The sequence below is a fragment of the Pelophylax lessonae genome, assembly GCF_965119305.1.
Source record: "Pelophylax lessonae genome assembly, chromosome: 10".
Classification (NCBI taxonomy): domain Eukaryota; kingdom Metazoa; phylum Chordata; class Amphibia; order Anura; family Ranidae; genus Pelophylax; species Pelophylax lessonae.
In genome coordinates, this window is record NC_138777.1 from 176,696,605 (window position 1) to 176,723,641 (window position 27,037).

Sequence of the window (27,037 nt, forward strand, 5' to 3'; positions counted from 1 at the left end):
CCAAGACCCTGAAACTGAGCTGCAGCACAGTGGCAAAGACCATACAGTGGTTTAACAGGACAGGTTCCACTCAGAAGAGGCCTCGCCATGGTCGACCAAAGAAGTTGAGTGCAGGTGCTCAGCGTCATATCTAGAGGTTGTCTTTGGGAAATGGAGGTATGAGTGCTGCCAGCATTGCTGCAGAGGTTGAAGGGGGGGGGGTCAGCCTGTCAGTGCTCAGACCCTACGCCGCACATTGCATCAAATTGGTCTGCATGGCTGTCCTCCCAGAAAGAAGCCTGTTCTGAAGATGATGCACAAGAAAGCCCGCAAACAGTTTGCTGAAGACAAGCAGACTAAGGACATGGATTACGGGAACAATATCCTGTGATCTGAATGAGACCAAGATAATCACTTATTTGGTTCAGATGGTGTCAAGCGTGTGTGGCAGCAACCAGGTGAGGAGTACAAAGACAAGTGTGTCTTACCTACAGTCAAGCATGGTGGTGGGAATGTCATGGTCTGGGACTCCATGAGTGCTGCCAGCACTGGGAAGCTACAGTTCATTGAGGGAACCATGAATGCCATACTGAAGCAGAGCATGATCCCCTACTTTCGGAGACTGGGCCGCAGGGCAGTATTCCAATATAACGACCCCAAACACACCTCCAAGATGACTACTGCCTTGTTAAAGAAGCTGAGGGTAAAGGTGATAGATTGGCCAAGCATGTCTCCAGACCTAAACCCTATTGAGCATCTGTGGGGCATCCTCAAACGGAAGGTGGAGGAGCGCAAGTTCTCTAACATCCACCAGCTCTGTGATGTCAATATGGAGGAGTGGAAGAGGACTCCAGTGGCAACCTGTGAAGCTCTGGTGAACTCCATGCCCAAGAGGATTAAGGCAGTGCTGGGAAATAATGGTGGACACACAAAATATTGACACTTTATGCCCAATTTGGGTGTACTCACTTTTGTTGACAGCGGTTTAGACATTAATGGCTGTGTGTTGAGTTATTTTGCCAGGACAGCAAATTTACACTGTTATACAAGCTGTACACTCACACTGTTACATGAAAAAAATAAAATATTTACAAAGGGGTGTACTCACTTTTGTGAGATACTGTATATAAGCCTTTTTAAACCAGGGTGCCTTGAGGTTTCTTCAGGGGTGCCTTAGCAAATTGCCTAAAAATTGCCCAAAAGTCGTATACAAGTCGGCCAGTGGATAAAGGCTGCCTATTTAGTTACACAGGGTCACAAGTTTTCATTGTGCACCGTTACAACCTTTTAGCTATCAGCATCCTAATGACTAATGGCATTATCAGTTGATAAGGAGGATGTCAGTTGCCTGCATAGCATCCTTGTTTGCCCCTCCCCTGCCCCTCTCCATCAGCATTGGGGTCACATTAGCTGAGTGATGGAGAAAAACTGAGGGAGAAGAGAAACATTGGAATACTAGTCAGTACCAGTTTGCAAAAGTATATTTTGCTTTGGAAGAATAAATCACCTCTAATGTTGGGTGTCCTACTTGGACTTGTGGATGTTGCTGCATTATGTAAAACTTTTAGAATAGCTTTTACATTTTAGAATGGGCTGCCTCAGGACTGTCCATAATTTATAAAGGGTGCCTTGACTTAAAAAAGGTTGAGAAATCCTGACATATACGCTGACGTATGTAAGCATTATAGTAGTTAAAGGGTTAGGCCAGCAACAGACGGAGCAATTTTGTTTCTCGTAACTACGAGTTGCAGGAAAGAACAGTACTTGATTCCCCCATCAACACATTCAATGTAAATGGGGGAATCTCTCCTGTGGAGCCATTGTGTTCCAGCAGGGACGGCTTCCCCCGCTGGTAGGAGAACACAGTTATTACTGCTAGTGGCTATAATAGCCGCAAGCAGTAATCACATGAAGAATCCAACAGGCTGGTTGTACCCAAGTTGTTGGATTGATGGGTGAACTGGCCAAGATTGAAACCGTCTATGGCCGGCTTTAGATTAAACAAATTGCTACTTTCGTTTTTAATTCAATCAGTTGTCTCTTCAATGTACAACTGCCCAATCACATTTTCAGAAATGGAAATGTGGGCATCACAAACCTCCCCCCATTCCCCGCATTCCATGATAAGGGTATGCTGGTGTCCTCCCTCCATTTGCCAGCGTTATTGCTGGCTCATGTGTTCAAAGAGACACTTAGGTGGATTTACTAAAGGCAAATGGACTCTGCAAGTGCAGTTGTTCCAGAACTTAGCAAATGAGGTGAAGCTTCACTTTGCAAAGAATATCCAATCACATGCCAGGAAATTTAATGAAAAACAGCATCTTTGCTTGCACATAAATGGATGATGGAAGTCAGCAGAGCTTCCCCTTATTTGCTAAGGCACGGTGGGTATCAGTGGGTTGGGGAGTGCCCTTTGCAAAGACACAGTCACTTTGTCCTGAATGGTATGAAAAAGTACAGCTGTCCTTTTTATATGATTTTTAAACTAATATGACCTCACTTTATAACTAGCTGGGTTTTCAATAAAGCAGGTCAAAGAGCAGTAGGTGATGACACACAGCAACCAATCAGAACCTGCTTTTGGCTGACTATGGTAAAATCTAATTGACGCCAGGGAGGCATGCCAATTACACTCACTGGCCACTTTATTAGGTACACCTGTTCAATTGCTTGGTTACACAAATTATCAGGCAATCACGTGGTAGCAACTCAATGCATTTAGGCATCTAGACGTGGTGAAGACGACTTATTGAGGTTCAAACCGAACATCAGAATGGGGAAGAAAGGGGATTTAAGTGACTTTGAACGTGGCATGGTTGTTGGTACCAGACGGACTGGTCTGAGCATTTCAAAAACTGCTGATCTACTGGGATTTTCACGCACAACCATCTCCAGGGTTTTACAGAAAATGGTCAGAAAAAGAAAAAATATCCAGTGAGCGGCAGTTGTGTGGATGACAAATGCCTTGTTTAGGTCAGAGGAGAATGGGCAGACTTGTTTGAGATAATAGAAAGACAACTGTAACTCAAATAACCACTCATTACAACCATGGGATGCAGAATACCATCTCTGAACGCACAACACATCGAACCTTGAAGCAGATGGGCTACAGCATTGGGAGACCACATCGGGTGTCACTCCTGTCCACTAAGAACCGGAAACTGAGGCTACAATTCCCACAGACTCACAAAATTGGACATTAGAAGATTGGAAAAACGTTGCCTGGTCTGATGCGTCTTAATTTCAGCTGCAACATTCAGATGGTAGGGTCAGAATTTGGTGTAAACAACCTGAAAGCCTGGATCCATCCTGCCTTGTATCAACAGGTCAGGCTGGTGGTGGTGTAATGGTGTGGGGGATATTTTCTTGGCACACTTTGGGCCCCTTAGTACCAATTGAGCATTGTTTAAATGCCACTGCCTACCTGAGTATAATTGCTGACCATGTCCATCCCTTTATGACTACAGTGTACCCAACTTCTGATGGCTTCTTCCAGCAGGATAATGGGCCATGTTCAAAGCTCAAATCATCTCAAACTGGTTTCTTGAACATGACAATGAGGTCACTGTACTCCAATGGCCTCCACAGTCACCAGATCTCATCCAATAAAGCACCTTTGGGATGTGGTGGAACAGAAGATTCGCATCATGAATGTGCAGATGAATTTGCAGCAACTGCCTGATGCTATTATGTCAATATGGACCAAAATCTCTGAGGAATGTTTCCAACACCTTGTTGAATCTATGCCATGAAGAAACAAGGCAGTTCTGAAGGCAAATAGGAAGTCCAAACCAACACTAGCAATATGTACCTAATAATAATAATAATAATAATATAATAAAAAATAAGTGGCCGGTGAGTGTATGTCATCTGCACATTGAAAATTGCTCAGTTTTTATTAACCACTTGCTGACCAGCCTCCATCAATATACCGGGGCAGGTTGGCAGGTTCCCGCTAATCGCCGTACCTGTACGGCGGGAGCAATCCTGAGGGCATGAGTGCGCCACCAGAGGCGCGAACGCCCCCATTTGCCAGCGGGGAAGCTGATTCACAGGGCCGGCGGCTGCGATTGCCGCCGGGCTCCCGATATGGCTCCCCGTGGAGAGACTACGGCGGTCTGCTGTTGTAAACACAGCAGACAGTTGTTCTCTCAGGAATCAATACAGAGCTCCTGTGTTCCTGCTATTTAAAACACAGACATTGTCACTTTGCTCTGTGTTGATTCCATAAGCCCATCCACCTCACAGTTAGAAAACAACCCCTAAGTTGACATTTAACCCTTTGATCGCCCCTGGGTTAACCCCCTTCCCTGCCAGTATTATTATTACAGTAACAGTGTACAGTATATATTTAGCACTGATTACTGTGGTAATGTCACTGGTCCCCCCCCCAATAGTGTAAAAAATGTCAGATAGGGGTCTGATCTGTCTGCTGCATTGTTGCAGTCCCGCTAAAAATCGCTGATCGCCGCCATTACTCTTTCCCCTAGTTTGTAGACGTGATAACTTTTGCACAAACCAATCAAAATTCACTTATTAAGATTTTTTTTTTTTTTTTATCAAAAATATGTAGCAGAATACCAATTGGCCTAAAATGATGAGAAAAATTTAGATTTTTAATTTTTTTTTTTTATTGGAAATGTTATTTGGCAGAAAGTGAAAAATATTGGATTTTTTTTCTTTTTTTTTTTTTCAGAATTGTAACTCTTTTTTTTTTGTTTATAGCGCAAAAAATAAAAATCGCACAGGTGATCAAATACCAACCAAAAGTAAGCCCTATTTGTGGGGGGAAAAAAAGGACTTCAATTGTATTTGGATACAGCGTCACACGACCGCGCAATTGTCAGTTAAAGTAACACAGTGCCGTATCGCCAGAAATGGCCTGGTCATTAAGGGAGAAAATCTTCTGGTCCAGAAGTTCAGTCCCAAATAATATGCAAGCAACTTGTGATCTTAAAATGGCATTATCTGTTTTGGTCATGAACAAGGTCCTAGAGAGACTTTTTTGCTTTATTTCAATCTGTCTGATATAAACCCCGGCCACTCTGTCTATACACAGATTTTTTTCTTCAACTAGACTGCTGGTTACAGACTGCTTTTCTTCAGTATCAGTTTAGATTCAGTACAGTGTTAGTCTTTACATAAGGCTTATGCCCCGTACACACGTTCCGATAATCGTACGATAAAACTCGCTTTCGACTTGATCGCACGATAATCTGATCGTTAGTGCACAGCTTTCGACAGCCGATCACGACAGTTGGTCCAACAAAATCCGAAGGGACAAACAGGAAAACTTCTGTCGTACGATAGCCCCGTGAACGACAATCGTTTCATCAGTACACTATGCATCCGCTAAAAATCGATCGACAAAGACCACGCATGATCAGAAACACTAAAATAGCACGGAAAAAGCCTGGCTGCCATTGTTTTTGTTTTGTACCATCTGATACGTAGCTAAGCAACCAGGAAGCTTTTCCTGAATCATATGACAAAAATCATACCGTTTGTACGCATTGTTGAATTCTATGTTAGTATCATGCAACATAATGTGAACGATAAGTCGTCCGATTATCTGAACGTGTGTACGGGGCTTTAGAGCACACAAAAGTCGTGTATCAGTTGATTTCAGGCTGCTAAATGAAATAGTGTAATTGGTTGCTTAGTGTAATACTCTGTTGTTTCATTGATAAATATGATCAGATATTTCTGTACAGGAGCTACTGATATCATTGGAAAGGCATATGCAGAAGAGCTGGCGAGTCGTGGTTTGAATATTATCCTGATCTGCAGTAATAGAGAAGAGCTGCACAATGTCTCAGAGGCCATAGCTGGGACTTACGGCGTTACCACCAGTATCATTCATGCCGATTTCAGCAAGGGACGTGAAGCATATGCTTCCATCGTGCAGAATCTGAGAGATCTGGATGTGGGAATTTTGGTTAACAATGCCAGGGTGCCGTATGAATATCCACAATGTATTATGGAGATTCCAGAGGACAAAGTTTGGGAGATAATCAATGTCAATGTTGCTGCAGCTGTCATGATGGTGCGTATAGTGGTCCCTGGAATGGCACAGAGGAAAAGAGGAGCCATTGTCAATGTGTCCCCTGGAACTGGATACCAACACAGCGCTATTACTCAGATAGCTGCATCCAAGGTAAAGTACCTGAAGTAAAGTAAGCTATAAGGGGCCTAGATTTTCTTTTTTACTTCCATTGTACTGTGCTAAAAGCAGGGTTCTCTTGTTATTATCTTGCTGCAGGAGAGTGCTTTTTCCTCATTCATTGATTATAAAATTTGTTCTAACCTAGGTTGACTATTGCCAATATGTAAGCCAAATGTTTTTTGAACATTTTGCCATTTTTGGTGTCCTTATGATTCTCTTTGTCTCCTAGGCACACTGGGGAGAATTAACAAAGATTTGTGCAACCACAAACTTGTACAACCCTTCTGAACTTAAAAAAATGTAGCAGATGCTGCTCCTAATTATTAAAAGTAACACAAGCCCCTTTGTTAATTAGGGGCAATTCGTTCTCTGTTCTTCCATGTCTGTGACAGGCAGCACAGAGAATAGGGAGCTGGAGCTGCATGCTTCGATCTCTCTGCCAGTCAGTGCCCCCTGCTCAGCTCAGTGCATGGGAAAGGAGGAGGGTTGTTCACTCCTGCAGGTTCTGCTTGTGTAGTGTAATCCCTGCACAAGCAGAAAGAGAGATGTAAGCTGTCTGTCTATTGATGGCTCACAACCCACATGACAGGTCAGACCTGGCAGGAATATGTTGCTTTTCTATATGTAAAACTTCCATGTTCCCTCTGTTTAAATAGGGGCAGACCTGTGCTAGTTTCTAATTCACCCTGGTGCAGCTAGTCCTAAAAAAGATCTATCTGCTTAGTTATTGTGGCGCCCGCCACTCCTGACAGTTTCCTGCACCTTTATAATGGCGCAGGAAGTTTGGTTCATTCTCTGGATTAAACAAATTGTCTTTCCTACTTACTGACGTTATACACTGTGGTAGAGTAGCTACAGTATCTCACAAAAGTGGGTAGACCCCTCACATTTTTGTAAATATTTTATTATATCTTTTCAAGTGATAACACTGAAGAAATTACACTTTGTTACAATGTAAAGTAGTGAGTGTACAGCTTGTATAACAGTGTAAATTTTCTGTACCCTCAAAATAACTCAACACAGCCATTAATGTCTAAACCGCTGGCAACAAAAGTGAATACACACCCCTAAGTTAAAATGTCCAAATTGGGCCCAGTAAGCCATTTTCCCTCCCTGATGTCATGTGACCCGTTAGTGTTACAAGGTCTCAGGTGTGAATGGGGAGCAGGTGTGTTAAGTTTGTTGTTATCACTCCTAAGCCCCGTACACACGTACCGATCGTCGGGCGAACGATCGGCCGTCTTTTGTCCAGGGCTGTCGTGTTTGCTGAAAACTGCAAAAGACTGCACACGAATTTTGTCGGCCAACATCAGCTGACTGCAGAAGTGATGTCATGTGATGGTTAACTTTCCTTGTCTTTTTTCTTTTCTGAGCATGCCCAGTCTTGCAAATCTGCTGTCTGTCGGCCGAAATCTGTACTGACTGGCGAACAATCGGCCGTTCTGGTGTTGGCCAACAAATATTTTAAAGTCTGCACGACACATTCTGTTCGGCCGAAAATGCGCTGTCGGCTGTCGGAAGCATCATACTAACAAGCCTACAATCGGCTGAACGGTCGTCGGCCGAATATTTACGGCCGACAATCGGTACGTGTGTACGGGGCATTACTCTCTCATACTGGTCACTGGAAGTTCAACATGGCACCTCATGGCAAAGAACTGAGGATCTGAAAAAAATAATTGTTGCTTTACGTAAAAATCGCTTAGGCTATAAGAAGATTGCCAAGACCCTGAAATTGAGCTGCAGTGCGGTGGCCAAGACCATACAGCCGTTTAACAGAACAGGTTCCACTCAGAACAGGCCTCGCCATGGTCTACCAAAGAAGTTGAGTGCACGTGCTTAGCGTTTATATCCAGAGGTTGTCTTTGGGAAATAGACATGTGAGTGCTGCCAGCATTGTTACAGAGGTTGAAGGGGGTGGGGTGTCAGCCTGTCAGTGCTCAGACCATATGCCGCACACTGCATCAAATTGGTCAACATGGCTGTCATCCCAGAAGGAACCCTCTTCTAAAGATGATGCACAAGAAAGCCTGCAAACAGTTTGCTGAAGACAAGAAGACTAAGGACATGGATTACTGGAACCATATCCTGTGGACTGATGAGACCAAGATAAACTTATTTGGTTCAGATGGTGCTAAGCATGTGTGGCGGCAACCAGGTGAGGAGTACAAAGGCAAGTGTGTCTTGCCTACAGTCAAGCATGGTCGTGGGAGTGTCATGGTCTGGGGCTGCCTGAGTGCTGCAGGCACTGGGGAGCTACAGTTCATTGAGGGAACCATGAATGGCAACATGTACTGTGACATACTAAAGCAGAGCATGATCCCCTCCCTTCGGAGACTGGGCCACAGGGCAGTATTCCAACATAACGACCCCAAACACCCCTCCAAGACGACCACTGCCTTTCTAAAGAAGCTGAAAGGTGATGGACTAGCCAAGCATGTCTCCAGACCTTAACCCTATTGAGCATCTGTGGGGCATCCTCAAACGGAACGTGGAGGAGCGTAAGGTCTCTAACATCCACCAGCTCTGTGATGTCATCATGGAGGAGTGGAAGAGAACTCCAGTGGCAACCTGTGAAGCTCTGGTGAACTTCTTGCCCAAGAGGGTTAAAGCAGTGCTGGAAAATAATGGTGGCCACACAAAATATTGACACTTTGGGCCCAATATGGACATTTTCACTTAGGGGTGTACTCACCAGCGGTTTAGACATAAATGGCTGTGTATTGAGTTATTTTGAGGAGACAGTAAATTTATACTTTTATACAAGCTGTACACTCACTACTTTACATTGTATCAAAGTGTCAATTCTTGAAAAGATATTATAAAATATTTACAAAAATGTCAGGGGTGTACTCACTTTTGAGAGATACTGAATTTACAGCCACTGTGACACCTTAAAATTAAAGGGCTGGGCCTTTGTTTTAATGTGTGGAGCTTTTTTTGCACCTCAAATCCAGCTCATACATATCACATGTTTTTAGTAGGTGCACCACAAATCTGCACAAATATATTTATTTTTGTTGCATATACAATAATACCCAAAACGCTCTTTTTTGGTAGCTGTTTGCACAGAAAAACTTTGGTCTAGCAGTGAGCAGCATGATCCGATTTTTGGATTTCATTGCAGGTGCTTTGACCAGACAAAAGTATGGGATCTGCAAGTGAAGATGGGATTGCGGGACCAGATCCCTCATAGCAGAAGAGGAGTTTTGTTTTGCTCCTAAATATTTTTTGCTCCTAGCTGTATACAAATTTAGCTTCCTGAATCCTTGTAGAACTTCTATCCTGTAAAGCAGGGATGTCCAGCTCAATTTAATAAGCATTATGGTTGTCCTTAAAGGGCCAGTTGTATCTTCCCACATTACATCAGATGTCAAGAGCCCCCCTCCTTTAGAATTTAAGAGCCCCCAACCCTCCCTTACATCACAGTGTACCCTCCTTACCTTGTGCTGAGGCTAGGAAGAAGCTGGGGGCCAATCTGGGAGACAGAAAGTGCAGGGTCTGGAGGAGGGCTGGAGTCAGCTGCTGAATGCTGAGACTAGGGGAGGAGGAGACAAGGGAGCTGCTGCTGCTGCACAAAGTGGCGCAGGATCTGAAGGAGTAGCGCTATCTTTCTCTCTGCTGTCGATTGCTGAGATGAGGGGGGGGGGGGCAAAGAGACGAGCCTCTCCATTACTGAACAGCTGCAGGAGAGGTGTGAGGGCAGCATGATATGGCCTGGCAGGCCCAATTTGGCCCACAGGCCTTGTGTTTGAACATTGCTGTAAAGTGTCCAATCCATTAGTACAGTGTTGGGTTCTAGGTGTTACCCAGCTTGATGGAGTGTAGTAAGAATCAGAGAAGACCAGGGCCATATACGCTGCACACTGCAGTTTATTCTGAGGTTCTTATCAAAAGTACCAGTGCTTAAGTAGTTCCCCACCTGGGGACCCTTTTTATGTACATAAGCTTTTGATTTATTGGACTCAAAAAAGTCCGCAATGTTTTTCTTATCTGGCCATTTTGTGAGAGTGTGTGTGCTGATTTGGAAGCAGTAATCTAACTGTTTCTATGGGCAGGTAAGTGTGGGTGGACAAAAAGAGGAAGAAGAGGTAAAGCTTTAAATATACAGATGAAAGACATACAATATAAGGTGGTTCTTTTACCTGGCCGTGGATTTGTGTTTTTGCCCATCCAGGTCTGAAATGAACATAGCATGGCCCTGTCTGGCAGGGCTGAAGACTCAAATTTTCTTGCATACACTTGTGTACTTACAGGTTTTGTCCCTGCCCCAGCCAGTGACCTGACAGTAAAAGGAGAAAACTGGTGATATCATCTTGGCCACACAGCTGTCTCCTCCTATCTGCATGCTTCTTTTTAGCAGTGTTGCCAAATGTCAGTATTTTTACTGGCAGCCTGTAACAAAACAGGCACTTTTCTCCTGCCAGTGACAGGAAAAGGTTAGCAGGGAAAAAATATGTCTGATGCTTCGCTCAGAACTGCGCGTGTACAGTTCCGGCCAGGAGCTGACCAAGACCACCCGAGTGCCTTCTACAGTGTGTTCGGGCTGCGCCAGCAGGGGTATGGGTCTGGCGGAGGCAGTGCCCCTGAGCGTGTCACTTGATGTCATGGTGCAGGGGAGCCAAGCCTGCCCATTCATATTTCTTGCCCTCTTGAGTCCTGTCCCTGAGCTATTTACTATATCGAAAATTAAACAAGAAATAAGATTTTTGCCTTAATATCTACCTTAAATCACATTGCTAATTGCCTTATTGTATTGGTTTGTAGCCTAAATACTGTCATTTGCACTTAAAACTGTAATTTTGTAACTTTTAGAAATGCCAGTAAAAACTTGGCTGTGCCAGTAAAAATTTGTCAGTAAATTTCAATCTGGTAGGTTGGCAGCACTGCTTATTAGCACATGGGCACTGTGGTACAATTGACTTAACTAGCTGCTTGTGCTGCTTCGCCCTCTCCCAATCTGAGCTTTGCTTTACATTGCATTGCAGGAAGCTGAATTGGAAATTCAAATTTCAGTTACTTACAATTGTTGCATAAAAAATGTACAAATAATTAAGCCTAGGTGGACGCACTTTGCTCCGCCCACCAGGACTTAGTCATAGAGACCTATGAGGAAGCCTCCCCTGGTGGGTGGGCCAAATGTTTCAGAGGGTGTGGCCTGCGAGGGGAAAGCTGTCTGTGCAGCTTTTTCAGTACACAATGCATCTATCACTGGAGGATGAGTGAATATACATGCCAGCACCCCTATTCCTAGCGGCACTCCAGTCCAATTACAGGTTACAGTGCATACATTGAAGTGATTATATCATATACCAATCAAATACACGTCACACTTTTGTGATCTTGTGCTCGCATAAATTAACAAATAAACACACAAAATCAAAATATAAATACAAAATTTTTAATAGTGAAGTTTGTGACAAATTAATAGGACTTCCACAATCCTCCTTCAAATCCCCAAAATATCCCAACACAGTGCTCAGCGTTTTCTTAAAAAAGATTAAAGACTCACCAGAATATATTGACCCTTAACAACAAAGTGGGTCATGTAGCACTTTCCCCAAAAGGACTCGCTTTGTTAGAAGGGATCAATAAATTCTGGTGAGCCTTTAATCCTTTTCAAGGAAACACTGAGCACTGTGGTGGAATGTTTTGGGGAATTGAAGGAGGATTGTGCACTAATGAATGTGTGTGTGTATAATTTATTTTATATATGTTAATTTTTGTGAGCGCTGTATCACAGAAGTGTCACATGTATTTGATGGGTATATTATATAACCACTTCGATGCATGATTCAGTGTTCAAGCTAGTATATACAGTATATATGGTTATTTTGAAAGCACAGAGATATGTATTCCTAATAGCAGCTGGCTAAGCTATAGTATTTTAGAGTTTGTTTGGGAAGTGTTTATAGTGTTTTTTTTTATTATTTTATAATCCATTCACATTGGCTACTTATTGGTACTGTAACCTAATTTTTATAAAACTGTTCCTTACTGTGGTTTTCTGTTTCCTTGTAACATCCTCTGTGAGCTCCTGAACCTCCTTATAATTTTTTAAGACCGGTAGAGCTTTCTTTTAGTGGTATTTAATCATCACTGGGTTTTTTTTTTTTGCTAATCTAACAAAAAAAAGACCAAAAATTTTAAAAGAAAACCTTTTTCTTAGTTTCTGTTATAAAATTTTTCAATTAAGTAATTTTTCTTCCTTACTAATGTGCACTGATGAGGCGGCTTTGGTGATCAGTGCTCTGATTATCAGCGTAAACAATGTGCAGACACAGCGTGGGAGGAAAGGACTGCCGATAACCTGCATGTCTGTTTGCATTGTGATCAGCTGTGATTGGACACAGCTGATCACAGAGCACGCCCGATACACACCACAGGAGGCACACACAGTTCATAGACACCCTCCCGGAACTGAACTGGAAGAAGTGCGCTGTAGCTGTTTTTCGGCTATAGCGCAGTCAAGAAATGGTTAAAGCCCAATTAAACGTTCTATTTAACCGCTTCTGGACCGCCCCATGTACATATACTGCAGCAGGGCAGTTCTTTAGCATGTACCTGAACGTCTTTATTATTTCCGGGTCTGGGACGCACATGCCATGCGGAAGCCAATCAGCTGGTCCGGCGGACCCAAAGTTTGCCGACACCCGGCGATCTAACCCGAGAGAGGCAGAACGGCGGTCTGCCTATGTAAACAAGGCAGATCGCCGTTCTGTCAGAAGGGAAGATAGAGATTTTGTGTTTCTGGTAATCAGGAACACGGATCTCTGTCTTCCCCCAGTCAAAGCATCCCCCACACAGTAAGCAAGCACTCACCCCTGATGTTAACACCTTTCCTGCCAGTGTCATTAGTACAGTGACACTTAATGTCAGATTTGTCCCACTAAAAAAATGTAAAAATTCCATAAATATATACCATAGTATGTAGATAACAAATAACTTGTGTGCAAACCAATCAATATACTCTTATAGGGATTGTTTTTAACAAAAACATGTAGTAGAATACATATTGGCATCAATTTATGAAGAAATTTTATTTTTTTAATTTTTTTTATTGGGTACCGGTATGTTTTATAGCAGAAAGTAAAAAAAAAAAATATATATATATATATATATATTTTTTTTTTTTTTTTTCAAAATTGTCGGTCTTTTTTTATTTAAGAACGCTCAAAATAAAAACCTCAGAGGTGATCAAATATTACCAAAAGAAAGCTCTATTTGTGGGGAAAAAAGGACATCAATTTTTTTTGGGTACAGTGTCGCAAGACCGTGCAATTTTCAGTTAAAGTAACGCAGTGCCATATCGCAAAAGATGGCCTGGTCAAGAAGGGGGGTAACCCTTCTGGAGCTGAAGTGGTTAAATCAACTAAATGCATTCCAGATGCATAGAAACAAAAGGTGTGCTAGTTTTCATTTAATTTTCAGTGGAAATCAGTCATTCGCCTGAGTAGAAAAGCCCATACCCTGCCTGCATGATGCATAGAAGGACTCTTGTTCTGTGTGTAAAAGCAGTGGTCTTTCTGCAGAGGTCCAACACATTCCTAACTGACTCAGACCTATAGTTCTGCAATCTGAAAAGTTTATGCTTTCTGCTAATTTAGGCAAGGTTCAGTTTGGTGTTTAAAGTTTCTCTATTATTGTTGCTAAAACTATAATTTATGCACAGTTTTGTACAAACTGTAACAAAAGTAAAAAGTAACTTCTTCTTTTCCATGTACAAAATCAAGAGCCAAGTACAGTATCTGCAACTGTCTACAATTCATAATTTTTCATTTTCAAATTTATTCAGGCTTATTTGGACAAATTCAGCAGACAGCTGCAATGTGAGCTTCGGTCCAGTGGGATATTTGTACAGTTGTTAACTCCTCTGTGTGTGGGAGACAAACATGAGCCTTCTGCTGGGATTTTGCATTATCTGCCAGCTTTTGTTCCATCATCTGATGTTTATGCACGACATGCTGTAAGAACATTGGGGATCTCTTCCAGGACCACTGGATACTGGGCCCACTCCTTGCAGGTAACATATACCAAATTGCATGCCAAGGATGTTTATGTTGATATACCATAGTTAATATTGAAAAGCAACACTTAGCTAAAGTGTAGAGGGCCAGTGGCAGATTTGCATAGCAGTCAAAAGCAGTCTGTATTGCTGGCATCGTACAACAGGTAACCAGGTATACTCATGGGCTTTCTGCCCTCTTCAGATTGGAGGGGGGGGGTCTCGAAAACTAGACAACAAAGAGCAAAAAGGGCGCACCCATTGCCTCAGGTACCGTTTTTATTATAAGGAATACACAAATAATTACACTCACAAACTAAGCTTAATCATAGGCTCACATACAATCGTTAGGAAACCATCCTCAGTACTGAACTTGAACAGCATTAGCATATAGGTGAACCTGAGCAACACCCTATGGTAGAAACAAGAGCTAACTCGTTTTGAAGTATATACCCTCTTCCTCAGAGCTCCTGAGGAAAAGGGTATATCCCTTGAAACATGTTAGTTCTTATATTGAGGCTGCTTTCCTATCTGTTCTATATGAGCTTATGATTCTGCTTGGTTTGAAGATACAATTCTTTGTGTATTCCTTTTGATAATTGGTACCTGAGGTAATGCATGAAGCCGGTTTTCTCTTTTTTGCACTTTGATGACTACACCATAGTCATTAAAAAAAAAAAAAAAAAAAAAATCCAGAAAGTGAGCACCTATATTGCCCTCTTTCTGGCTTCCTTGATCTTTAGCAGAGAGGCAAAGAATCTCATGCTGCCCTATAGCAGTTAGTACCCACAAGTGTTCACACTTTTCTGTTGCCATAGTGGCGTATAGTGTTTTAGCAGTACGTGTCCATACAGGCAGTGTGCTAGGATAGTGATCAGCTCAAAACTGCCTGTACGTCTGTCACTGGGGTGATCTCCCTTCCCCCTTGCACCAGAATCGGTAGAAGGCGAGGCGCTCAAACCGTAAAGGATAAGTTCACTTTAATAAATAAATAAATAAATGCACATTTTTTTTTTTTTTGCATGTAAAAAAGCATTTTTTTTTTTTTTTTTTTTTGAGCCTGTAAAGCATTGCAGGTCTCCTGCAGATCTTTCTGTGCATCTGTCTGCCCATTTGTCCTCTACAAACAAGCAGATACACTGCCAGGAAGAATAAACGAACTACCATGGCGCTTCACAGTGCTGTAGTAGTTTACTGAGAACTACAAGCCGACGGCCACAAAGGATGTCGGGGCTTGTAGTTCATTCACACACAGAGCTGTGTGAATAAATGACGCAGCCATGTGGGCAGAGCTCAGAACGGCTACGCTGATTTCAAAAAGTGACAGCTAGTACTGGGAACTTCTCACCATACTGCAGTCACAGGTAGTGCAGTGATCATGTTGCAAGTTACACCCTAAAAATGGGTGGAATGTGTACCAAGCTCCCAAAAATAAACTTCTCCTTTTAATAGAAATTAGGCAAAATAACACCTTGTACATGTGGACTGATCCCACTGCAGGACAAAATGAATGTTTATCTGGATGCAGGAACCAAAAGCCTTAAGGTGGTTCTTATAATACAAGCCACCACTGCATCGACATCCATGACCCCAGCTGCCATCACTGCTGTGATGCGTTTGACCTCCACCACATCCACTGAACCGATGCACTCAACTCCCCTTGCTGCTAATGAACCAATGACCCCACTCTCACGCCTCTGTACTGCCACCCTCACCCCATCCAGCGGCCACTGCACTACAACCATGCCTCTGCCCAACTTACTTATTCACCACTACTTCACCAACACTTATGACCCTGCCTGTCGCAACTACACTGATGCATCCTTCACTTGCCACCATTTCACCAAAGCACACTAGTTCACCAACTTGCACTACCACATTCGCCACAACTGCACTGACATACACTTCTTTATTCTGTTCGAAGAATACCAACAAGTTAGCAAGCAAAACATAATTGCATTTCATATTTTAAAGTGCTTTGTTGTAAAGTAAAGAAAAAAAAAAACCCCTGAAGATTGTCTGTGTGATTTTGTGATTGCATTTGTCTCTACAGCTTCTTGCATTCCAATGGGTACCTGGCTGGATGTGCACATCAATAGGAAGAGTTCTTCTGCACTGAAGACAGAAAGCAGCTTTATTACTGAACCATTTGTTGTTTTTACTAGCACTAGTGACTTTAAAACTTGAGTTGTAGGCTGTTTTTGTTTAGTCTGTAATACAAATCAAGTTGATTATGTAATTATGTTACTATACTGTATATTTTATAGTTGGCAGTATTCTGAATGTATTATTTGCTATTTTTGAATAGTGTAAGACTCCGTTCACACTGCGGCGACCTGTCAGGCGACCTGGTCGCCTGACAGGTCGCCTGCCATAGAGTAGCTGTGGACCCGTTCTAATAGGAGCGACACAAGTCGCTCCGACTTAGAAAAAGGGTCCGGAGCTTCTTTGGGGCGACCTGGAGCGACCTGCATTGACTTCAATGATATGAAGTCCGTGCCGGCCGCTCCGAGGTCGCGGTGCGAGCTGCGCACCGCGACCTGTGAGGTCGCCCCGGCAAGTAGCGTCGCCCCAGTGTGAAAGGGGTCTAACAGTGAGTGTGTACACTGGGGGCAGATGTGTTATTTATAGTACTTGGCTTTTGAACTCCTCCAGGGCACTGCTGTTTAACAACCACCCCAAATAAGCTACAATATTGGCACAGCCAACAGTTGGATGTGGCACTGGATAGGATGCTCTTACTAGAAAGCATCAGTGGTAGGAGGTCACTTTTGGAATGTCCTGTGCATTACCTACTGGGAGTGTTTGAGGGTGGTTTTATTTCTTGTTTCAAAACCCATGACCAGTGGGAAATAAGCTAATGAGGCATTTTTAACAAAATCTTAAATATATTATGCATATTATACACAATATGTCTATTTGCCCCTAAACCCTAGCCAATGTGCCTTAACATCAGTTGTGTGACTCCCTCTGTCATATGACAGTGCTCAAACCAAGGGATTGGTTGCCACACCCAAGCTCTGTCACTTTGGAGGAGGTCACATGTTCACCATACCCTGAAGCACCAGGCACTTTCACCATCTGTGATGGAGACAGGAGCATCAAGTGAGCGTTGGCAAGATGGGTATAGGTGGGTTGGAAAGGGGTTCTTTACAAATACACTGACACTTTGCCCTGCATTGGCAAAGTGACAGTGGGGTTGATTTACTAAAACTGGAGAGTGCAAAATCTGGTGACACTATGCATGGTAGCCAATCAGCTTCTAACTTTGGCTTGTTCAATTAAGCTTTGCCAAAAAAACTTGGATGCTGGTTGGTTTCTATGCAGAGCTTCACCAGGTTTTGCACTCTCCAGTTTTAGTAAATCAACCACTGTGTCTCTTCAAGTCCTCAAACAAAAATAGATATAACTGTGTCTCCTACGCTATCTGGATAGTTAGATGTTAGGATTCCGTTTTTGCTGTAGGTGTGGCAAGAAGAAGACATAAGAGGAGATCTTCCAAGCCTTTTATGTTTCTGGTGATTGCATACATATTCAATCGCAACACTTTCCAAGTAAATTTATATTTTTATTGGGTGCCTTGTGCACCCCATACACTTTATGGTTATCTGCAAATGATGAGTTATTTGCATAGTGTGTTGAAGGCTTGGCAGCACCACTCCGCTATACACCAGCCATGGGTGCAGACCAGTTCTGGGGCTCACCCAGTTCCAGATTTTCAAGTTATCATACAACTAAAGCTGCACCCCATGTACCCTGACATACAAAAAAACGTTATAATTCCAAGTGGCATATACACCCCACCAATATAAATAAAGAATTAGTACAGCACTATCATATCTGTCAAAATGGTGATCTATATGCACAAAATTTGCTAAACATTTGAAAGCATATGTATAAACATATATTAACTGTTTCAAAGTGTAACTAAATCACAACACACTCCAAGTGAAATAAAAAAAAAAATATTCATATATACAATGTGTCTATCAGAAAATAGACTGACATCCAAAAAAGTCCAAAAAAACAATAAAAATCTCCAATAACAATCGATCAGTCCCAAACAAACAAATAATCTTGCCGCCTCTGTGTGTGATAATCAAAAGAAAAGGGGCTCAAAGAAATCCACCACTGGTATTCACTAGCAGCTCACCTCCAGCTTTGACTCCTGTTTTACCAGGGAGTCAAATAGTGCTGTTCCCCTTTGGGCATAATCAAGCTCAGTGTGGATGGATGGATGGCCCTGGATCTATCAGGATCCCGCTTTTTCTTTATTCAGGTGCTTGCATGATAATAGGTCATATAAAACAAAAGCAAAGTATCTAGTGCTCGCTGTAAAAATGAATTTATTATACCACACAATAAAATAAGCTCACTCACATTGAGCAGCACTATGCGCCATGCCAGCTGTAAACCGCATGAGATACAATCCTCTGGCTCACAGCCGTCAGTATAGTAATGGACGTGGGTGGTTCAGATGTCAGCTCCTGCCTCCAGAAGCGTATCGTCTTCAGTAGACTCCTTCAGTGGGGTCCACTATTCTGAAAAGAGATGATAGCGCTGTACTAATTCTATATTTATATTGTTGTCAGTGAATTGAAAACACTTGTTGAGTACTGGCAGCAATCAATTTTTTCACTTATTTTTAGTTAGATTTATTTAATTGTGCGAATTAAAATATATCGCGACATACACGGACTTCATATAATTGAAGTCAATGCAAGTCGCCTCCAGGTCGCCCCAAAGTAGTACAGGACCCTTTTTCTAAGTCGGAGCGACTTGTGTCGCTCCTATTAGAACGGGTCCTGTGCTAATCAATGGCAGGCGACCCACCACGACTTGTCAGGCGACCAAGTCGCACTAGTGTGAATGGGGTCTTAAGCTGTGCATAGACAAAAAATGGTGGCTGGATGTGATGGGATGATCCTTCCACTGACCAGCTGACATTTTAAACAATCTGCATCAATGTTCATGCCATAACTGCAGTTATATATGCACAGTACAGACCAGCCCCTGCAATCTGTCTGTCAAAAAATAACAACCTAAGTGTTCCCCAGACACAAATGATGCTTATTTGTTTCTCTGATATCTCTAACAATATATGGTCACGTCAAGCCATAGGGCCTGTGTTTTTCGCACTTTACATGTTTTGTCATTAACTAGAAACACATAATTCCTGTTCTGTATTGTTTTTTTGTGTGAGTAAACCAGTATTTGTAATATTTTTTTTCTCCTTCTTGTGTTTTTGGGCTGTGGTGCACAGATCAGAGGTAGCTAATGATCGGGTTTCTTCATATACATACACCTGACATCACATGAGGCAGTCCTGTGTCAGAGCAACAGGAGAAGAGGGCACTGGCAATGCAGTGCCACAGGGGTTGCAAGTATTTCGGTAGGCTCTACAGCAGGGGTCTTCAAATGACGGCCCTCCAGTTGTTCAGGAACTACAATTCCCATCATGCCTAGTCATGTCTGTGAATGTCAGAGTTTTACAATGTCTCATGGGATGTGTAGTTCCGCAACAGCTGGAGGGCCATAGTTTGAGGATCACTTCCACTTCCATATGACTATAATCCTTCCACTTTATAAAACTCTGGTCCGACCGCATCTGGAGTATTCTGTCCAGTTCTGGTCGCCAGTCCTCAGGAGGGATGTGTTGGAGCTGGAGAGAGTCCAGAGAAGGGCAACAAAACTGATTAGGGGATTGGAGGACCTTAATTATGAAGAGCGTCTGCAATCGCTCGATTTATTCTCCCTGGAGAAGAGACGCCTGAGGGGGGACATGCTAGCAATTTATAAATATCTCAATGGGGATCTCAGCTTAGAAAAAAAGCTGTTCAGTCGAAGGGATTGCATGAGGACAAGAGGGCATACAATGCGATTAGAGGAGAAGCGTTTTAACCTCAGGCAACGTGGGGGTTCTTTTACTGTTAGGGCTACAAGATTGTGGAATTCTCTACCACAAGAGGTGGTCTCTGCGGGAAGTATGGTGGCTTTCAAAAGACTCTTAGACTTACATCTCGAGGATCAGGACATTCAGGGCTATGTGAGATGATTACAGCCACACACACCTACACAGGTTGAACTGGATGGACTATTGTCTTTATTCAACCTCAACTACTATGTAACTATGTAACTGCTCTACAGTATGCCTCTTCCATTTGAAAGTCAGGCCTAATAAACTAGTAAAAGTCCACTAAAAGTAGTGTAAGTTCAATTCAATGCAGAGTAAACCTAGGAGAAAAATAAGTAATAAGGAAATACTTTCAAGTGAATTTAGTCTTTCAGTACAGAGCAATGCCAGAAACATATGGGATTTTTACTAAAGCCCAATTAAACTTTAAGTCCAGCTGCGAAAAATAAAGTGAAGGTGCAGCAAATGTCATGGTAACAGCTCAATGTCTTGTCTCTATTTTACGTAACTCAGAGAAAAGTCCTTGCCATGTAGTATGCTGCAGAAAATAACATCTGCACACTGTGAGAGGGAAACCCCCGAAAAATGTATATTCATAGGTGTAAAGGAGTAATTTTTTTCGATGGTAAACTGACATCCATTCAGTAGAAGTTGTTTTTTGATAATGAAGACAAATTACTGGGGCAGAATTCTGCAGAACAACATGTCCAAATCAGAAATCGCCAAAAAGTATGGCTTACCGCCTGAGAACATGAGTCTCGCACCACCATAATTTTCAGGCCAAAAATTTCAACCAGGGCTATTTAACTTTTTAGTGAATAAACTCAGGATTCACTTAGAAAAAAAACATCTAAGGAGGAAATTGCTTCACCTTTATGGTACAAGAAAAAAGGTAGATTATATCTGTGATGCTTCAAGCGACTAGTTCACATTTAAAGCTATATAGCCTAGAGGCTGATGGTTTACATTTGGATTTGATTGGACTTTCCTAATAGGAAGAAATCTTTCTCTCAAGGAAGCCTTTATGGTCCCTCAGGGAATCTGGTGAGAAGAAAGTCAAAATGTGCTTGACAACAATATCAGAAAAGAAAAATTGGGATTTTTGACTTACCATAAAATCCATTTATCTGATGTTCATTGATGGACACAGCTCCTGATATTCTTAACCATTGGGTTATACTGCCCCCTACAGGAGTAGGACACTAGGCAGAAAAAAAGTCTGGCTATGCCTATGGGCAATCCCAGGGGGTATACTCCCTCTCTCTTCTATAGGTACTCAGTTTTGTTACAAGCAGTGTCAGAAGAATACACCTCCAGTGAGGGGTGGGTGCTGTGTTTGTAATTGAACATCAGAGAAATGGATTTTACGGTAAGTCAAAAATCCCATTTTCTCTTTCATTCATTGACAGACACAGCTCCTGATATTCTTATCCATTGGGACGTCCCAAAGCAGTGTTAAACATGAGGGGTGGGAACAGCAAAAAAAATTCCCAAGGCTGAACAGTAGCCAACCACGCAACAGGAGCTCAACCAATAGCTGGAGCCCACCTGATAAAACAATATACCCTCAAAGAGAATCAGGTCCTCTCAACAGCAGCCTGCAAAACTTTGCGGCCAAAAGAAGCAGCCACAGATGCCAACAAGTTCACTTTATAAAACTTTGTGAAAGTGTGCACCGACGACCAGGTGGCTAAATTGCAAACCTACATTACTGACGCCTGATGACGAAAGACCCAGGAGGCACTAAGCGCCCTAGTAGAGTGCGCCTTAACAGGGAAAGGAGGAATATGAGCCTTAATGGAATAGGCCTGAATCACTGTCTGTCTGATCCATCTGGAAATGGTCCCAGAGGAAGCGGGCAACCCTTTCCGAGGCCCATCCGTAAGCACAAATAGCGAGTCTGACTTCCTGAAAGACTCCGTAGCTACCAAGTACACCCTAATTGCCCGGACCACATCCAAGGCATGCTAAGCAATTTCTTTTGGATGTTTAGGCCTCAGACACACAGGGAAGGCAACACAATATCTTCAAACGAAAATCAGAGACAACCTTTGGAAGGAATGACAGACAGGGATGAAGAACCACCTTATCTCTGTGAATCACCAGGTAAGCTGAATGACAGGATAACGTCGCCAGTTCTGACACCCTGCGCGCAGAGGTGATAGCCACAAAAAAAACACCTTCTGGGACAGCATAAGCAGGGGAATCTCCCGAAGATTCTCAAAGGGAGGCTTCTGGAGGGCCGAAAGCACCAAATTGGAAGTCCCAAGGTGGCAACGGAGACTGTACTGGAGGAACCAAATGTCAGACACCCTGAAGAAAGGTATGCACCAGGAAGTGTGTGGCCAAAGGTCAATGGTATACGGCTGCCAAAGCCGACACCTGACCTTGATGGTATTCAAGGCCAATATCTGTTCAACCCCCCGTTGAAGAAAGGTCAAAATCGGAGCCACCGAGAAGGAGCGAGGATTAACCCCAAGAGACTCACACCACGCAATGTATGTCTTCTGCGTACTATGGTAGATCTTCCTAGAAGTCAATTTCCTAGCTTTTAACAGTGTAGGAATCACTGACTCAGATAAACCTCTATCCTTCAGCACCTAGCATTCAACAGCCAAGTCGTCAAAGCCAGCAACTGTAAAGCAGAATGGAAGATCAGTCCTTGGGACAGCAGATCCTCCCTGAGAGGAAGCTTCCAAGTAACGTCGGCGATCAGCTGCACCAGATCGGTGTACCAACCCGGCGAGACCAGCCTTGAGCCACTAAGTTGGCCTGGAATCCCTTCTGCCTTGATCCTGCGTAGAAGTCTTGGCAGAAGCTTGAGGGAAGGGAAGGCCTAAATAAGATGATACTGACCCCACAGGGCCACTAGCGCGTCTGTGGCATCCGCCAGAGGAGCCCGTGACCAATCCACAAACCTCTGCACCTTTCTGTTGAGCCGAGACGCAAACACACCCACTTCGGGGATGCCCCACTGGAAACACAACTTATAAAACACCTCTGGATGAAAGGACCACTCCCCATGGTCCAATGCCTGCCGAATTAGTTAATCCGCCTTCCAGTTTTCCACCCTGGGAATCTGTACGGTGGAAAGGGCTGGTACGAACCGTTCTGCCCACCTTAGAAAGCCGGCTACCTCCAGAGCTGCCAAAATACTTTTTGTGCCCCCTTGGTGATTGACATAAGCCGGGCCGTGGCATTGTCCATTTAAATGCGCACTAGACATCTCTGAACACGATCCGTCCAATGGTCCAGGCACAGTCTGATCACTCTGAGTTCCAAGACATTGATCTGTAGTCTGGACTCTTCCAGTGACCAGATCGCCTGAACAGAATGCTTGCAGACGACACCTCCCAAAACCAGAAAGGCTGGCATCCGTGGTGACCACTGTCCAATACATGGGGATGAAGGATTTGCCCAGCCGAAGTGCCGGAGAACAAAGCCACCATATCAGGGACTCCGTTCCCAGATTCAGCCAGATCCGATTGTCCAGAGACTGCGGAGTCTTGTCCCATTTTGCCAGAATCTCCCTTTGGAGGGACCTCGTATAGAACTGTGCAAATGGAACCGCCTCAAAGGTAGACGCCATCAGGCCCAGCACCCGCATGCAAGTCCTGTGGGATGACCATCTGCTGGACAGCAGGAGACGAATTGCAGCCTGCAATTTCTGGAGTTTGTCCAGAGGAAGGAGCACTTTGGCTAGGGCCGAGCCCAGAGTCAGTCCCAGATAGTCCAGCTTTGTGGAAAGAACCAGCGCAAACTTCTGAAAATTCAGAATCTAGCCGAACACCTGCAGAGTTCGTATTCTGATCTCCATGTTTTCCACCAGAGCAATAGGAGACTCCCCTCGCAGAAGGAGATTGTCCAAGTAGCCCAGAACCGCTATCCTCCGTTGGCGTAACAAAGCTAGCACCGGGGCTAACACTTTTGTGAACACCCGAGGAGTGGAGGCAAGACCAAAGGGTAACACCACAAACTGATAATGCTCCTCTGCCACGGCAAAGCAGAGAAAGCGCTGGTGACTGGCACATATTGGAATGTGAAGGTAGGCATCCTTGATGTCAATAGAAGCAAGGAAATCCCCCTAACGCAAGGATGCTACCACCATGTGAATGGACGGCATTCTTAAACCCGCACAAAGCAGTTCAGCGCTTTGAGGTCCAGGATTGGAGGCACTTTGCCTTCCTTTCTAAGGACTGTAAACAGGTTTGAGTAAAAACCCTGAAAACGTTCCGAAGTCGGAACCGGGATGATCACCCCTTGAAGCAAAAGTTCGTGTACCACCCAAAACAGACCCTGTAAGTGGTCCGGGGACAGGCGCAAGTTGGAAGGAAAGAACCTTGCTGGGGGACAACAGTAAAACTAGATCTTTTAGTCGGACCGAATGTCTTTGTGGACCCACTCTGTTTGCCAGACCAGGTTCGTTTGGATCTTCCTCAGGAGGCCCTGAATGGCTTTGAGCCTTTGTCAGTCGACCCTGAGAGACGAAAAAAACTTCTTAAGAGCCGAGAAGGAAGGCCCAAGTCTACGATGAGGTTCCTTGCCCTTAGTAGCCTGAAGAAGAAAGGTACTCTTCCCCTCCCCCCCTTTGGGACCTTTTATGATGTCATCCAGGGTAGCTCCAAACAGGCGATCTCCTTGAAAGGAAAGATCAGTCAAGGCCTTTTTAGAAGTTTGGTCTGCAGACCAGCATTTGAGCCAAAAGACATGCTGAAAGACCACTGCCGAAACAGCCGCACCAATAGAGGAGCTGCATCCCAAGAGGCATCACAGATGAACTGCAGCCCCTGGACCAGCTGGTCCACTAGCTCAGCAAAGTCAGGGGGGAGCTGCTCTCTCTCCAGGCGACAGCGTAAAAGCTTAGCCCACTCGGTCAGAGTTTGCGACACCAGGGCAATGGTGAATACCGGCCTCAGTGCCGAACCAGCCAGAGTGTACATATTGCGGGCCACAGCCTCCGCCTTCCTGTCAGCCGGATCCTTAAATGCCGGAGACTCTTCCGCATCATGGTTGCCTTGTTCAATCTGGAAACCCGAGGGTCCACCACCGGTGGAACAGTCCACTTTTTAATAAGGGACTCCTCATAGGGGTAACGCCTAGTAAAGTGTTTAGGGACCCCAAGGGGACGCTTTGGTCGTCCCCACTCTTTAGCGACACTTCTGTCAAAATAGGCAGGGAAAGGAAACACCTTTACCGCTCATGATAGCTCTTAAATGCTAAAGGGAACCTGCGCTTCCGCTGCAGCTGCCACCTGCATCTTCAAGCTTCCACGCACAGATACAATCAGTGCTTCCACCAGTGACTTTTCGTGCGTGGTTCCAGATATGGAGGAATCATCCTCACTATCAGAAAATTCCGGGCGCATGCTTGCAGAGCCAGCAGGGTGGCCCACGTCTGCGGCAGCTGAATCAGATTAAGGATCTGATGAGGCAGGGGAAGGCGGGGGGCGCTTTCTCTATCATTCATCGACAGACACAGCTCTGCCTAATCATAGACTATAGGGTTATGCTCCTCCCATTGTGGATAGACACTAGTTGGAAAAAAACTTGTCCAAGCCTATAGGGGCTGTCCCAGCAGGCATAACCCCTCAGGCTCTGCTATACTCAGTTTGTCCTGCCTAGTGACAGGGATAGAACCTAGTTCCCTGCTGGGACTTTGGTCTTAGCTGTAACAGGGAAAGTTTTGTGATTTTTTTATTTTCTAGTTAGTTCCTGAGGACCAAGATCCAGAGGAACTACAAGCAACAGCCAGCTGGTATTCGCACTGGATAATCTAGATCCTTAAGGTCTTCCTGCCTGGTCTGCAAGCATGAGCAGGCTATAGTCCAGAACTAGGCCTCGCAGCGAAAGTGCCCCAATTGATGGGGACCAGCCTGCAAGTGGATCATCTTGCCAGGACGCAGATGACCTGGAACGCCCTGAGTCGCAGCCTCCCCTTGGCTAACAGCACCCCCCTCCCGGATGGGGGGTGATCTGTTTTGGAGTGGGGTCCCCCTTGTACCGTGGTATGGTGAGTAAAATGTCCCCCCAAAACTGCTGGTGGGCGCTGGCCCCTCTCTGGAATAGTCAGACCTTAGGGGCTCCCTCGGTTCCCTGGCACCCTGGAAGTCTAATCTGGGGCAAGGGCCTTCCTTTACTGCTCATAAACGTCTTTTTCGTGTCTCCGGGACACAGGAAAGAGGTAAACCATTTAGATCTTTGGAAGGGTCCAAGAAGCCATGGTCCGGTAAGTCCAAGGCTCGTCTGCATGAAGGGGTGCCCTCACCCGAGTCTGGGGTGGGGGGACGTCTTTGATTCTTCCAGGAACCATGGACTTCCTTGATTCAGGACAAATGGATTCACGAAATGATCAGTTTGGGATAAAAAATCGAATTCCGGTCTTGTCCACGAGACAGGTTCTTTCCGTCTAATCTTCTATTGTCCCCAGCCAGATTAAAGGACTTGAGAGGGGTGGTACACGACTTGCTGTCGCAAGGTGTGATTGTGCTGGTTCCAGCTCGGGAACGCTTTCAAGGGTTTTATTCAAACCTATTCACCGTGCCCCAAAAAGAAGGCAAGGTGCGCCCCATCCTAGATCTCAAAGCCCTGAACCGCTTTGTGTGGTTATAGAGGTTTTGGATGGAATCCATCCGTACAGTAGTGGCGTCTCTACATCAGGGATTTCTTGGCCTCCAAAGATATCAAGGACGTATATCTACACATCCCTATCTACGCTGGACACCAGCGGTTTCTTCGCTTTGCGGTAGCAGAGCAGCATTATCAATTTGTGGGGTTACCCTTTGGTCTCGCCTCCGATCCCGGGGTGTCTACCAAGGTTCTGGCTCCAGTGTTAGCATTGCTGCACTGGAGGGGGATTGCGGTACTGGGATACCTGGATTATCTTCTGTTGAGAGCGGACTCTCATTTGGTTCTGTTGGAGAATCAGTATCGGCTGATTTATGCATTTCCCCTGTTGAAACTTCTGCCGCATCTTC

General features: G+C 44.2%; 1 protein-coding gene across 1 annotated transcript in view; it reads left to right on the top strand.

Moving 5' to 3' along the window:
- Positions 1-16,368, top strand: part of HSDL1 (hydroxysteroid dehydrogenase like 1) — a 31,162-nt gene extending 14,794 nt beyond the window's left edge. The window contains exons 3-5 of the mRNA XM_082270606.1: positions 5,694-6,136; positions 13,941-14,168; positions 16,204-16,368. Of these exons, the coding sequence (XP_082126732.1) occupies positions 5,694-6,136; positions 13,941-14,168; positions 16,204-16,269 (737 nt within the window). The 3' untranslated portion in view covers positions 16,270-16,368. The remainder of the gene's footprint in view (positions 1-5,693; positions 6,137-13,940; positions 14,169-16,203) is intronic.
- Positions 16,369-27,037: the final 10,669 nt, after the last annotated feature.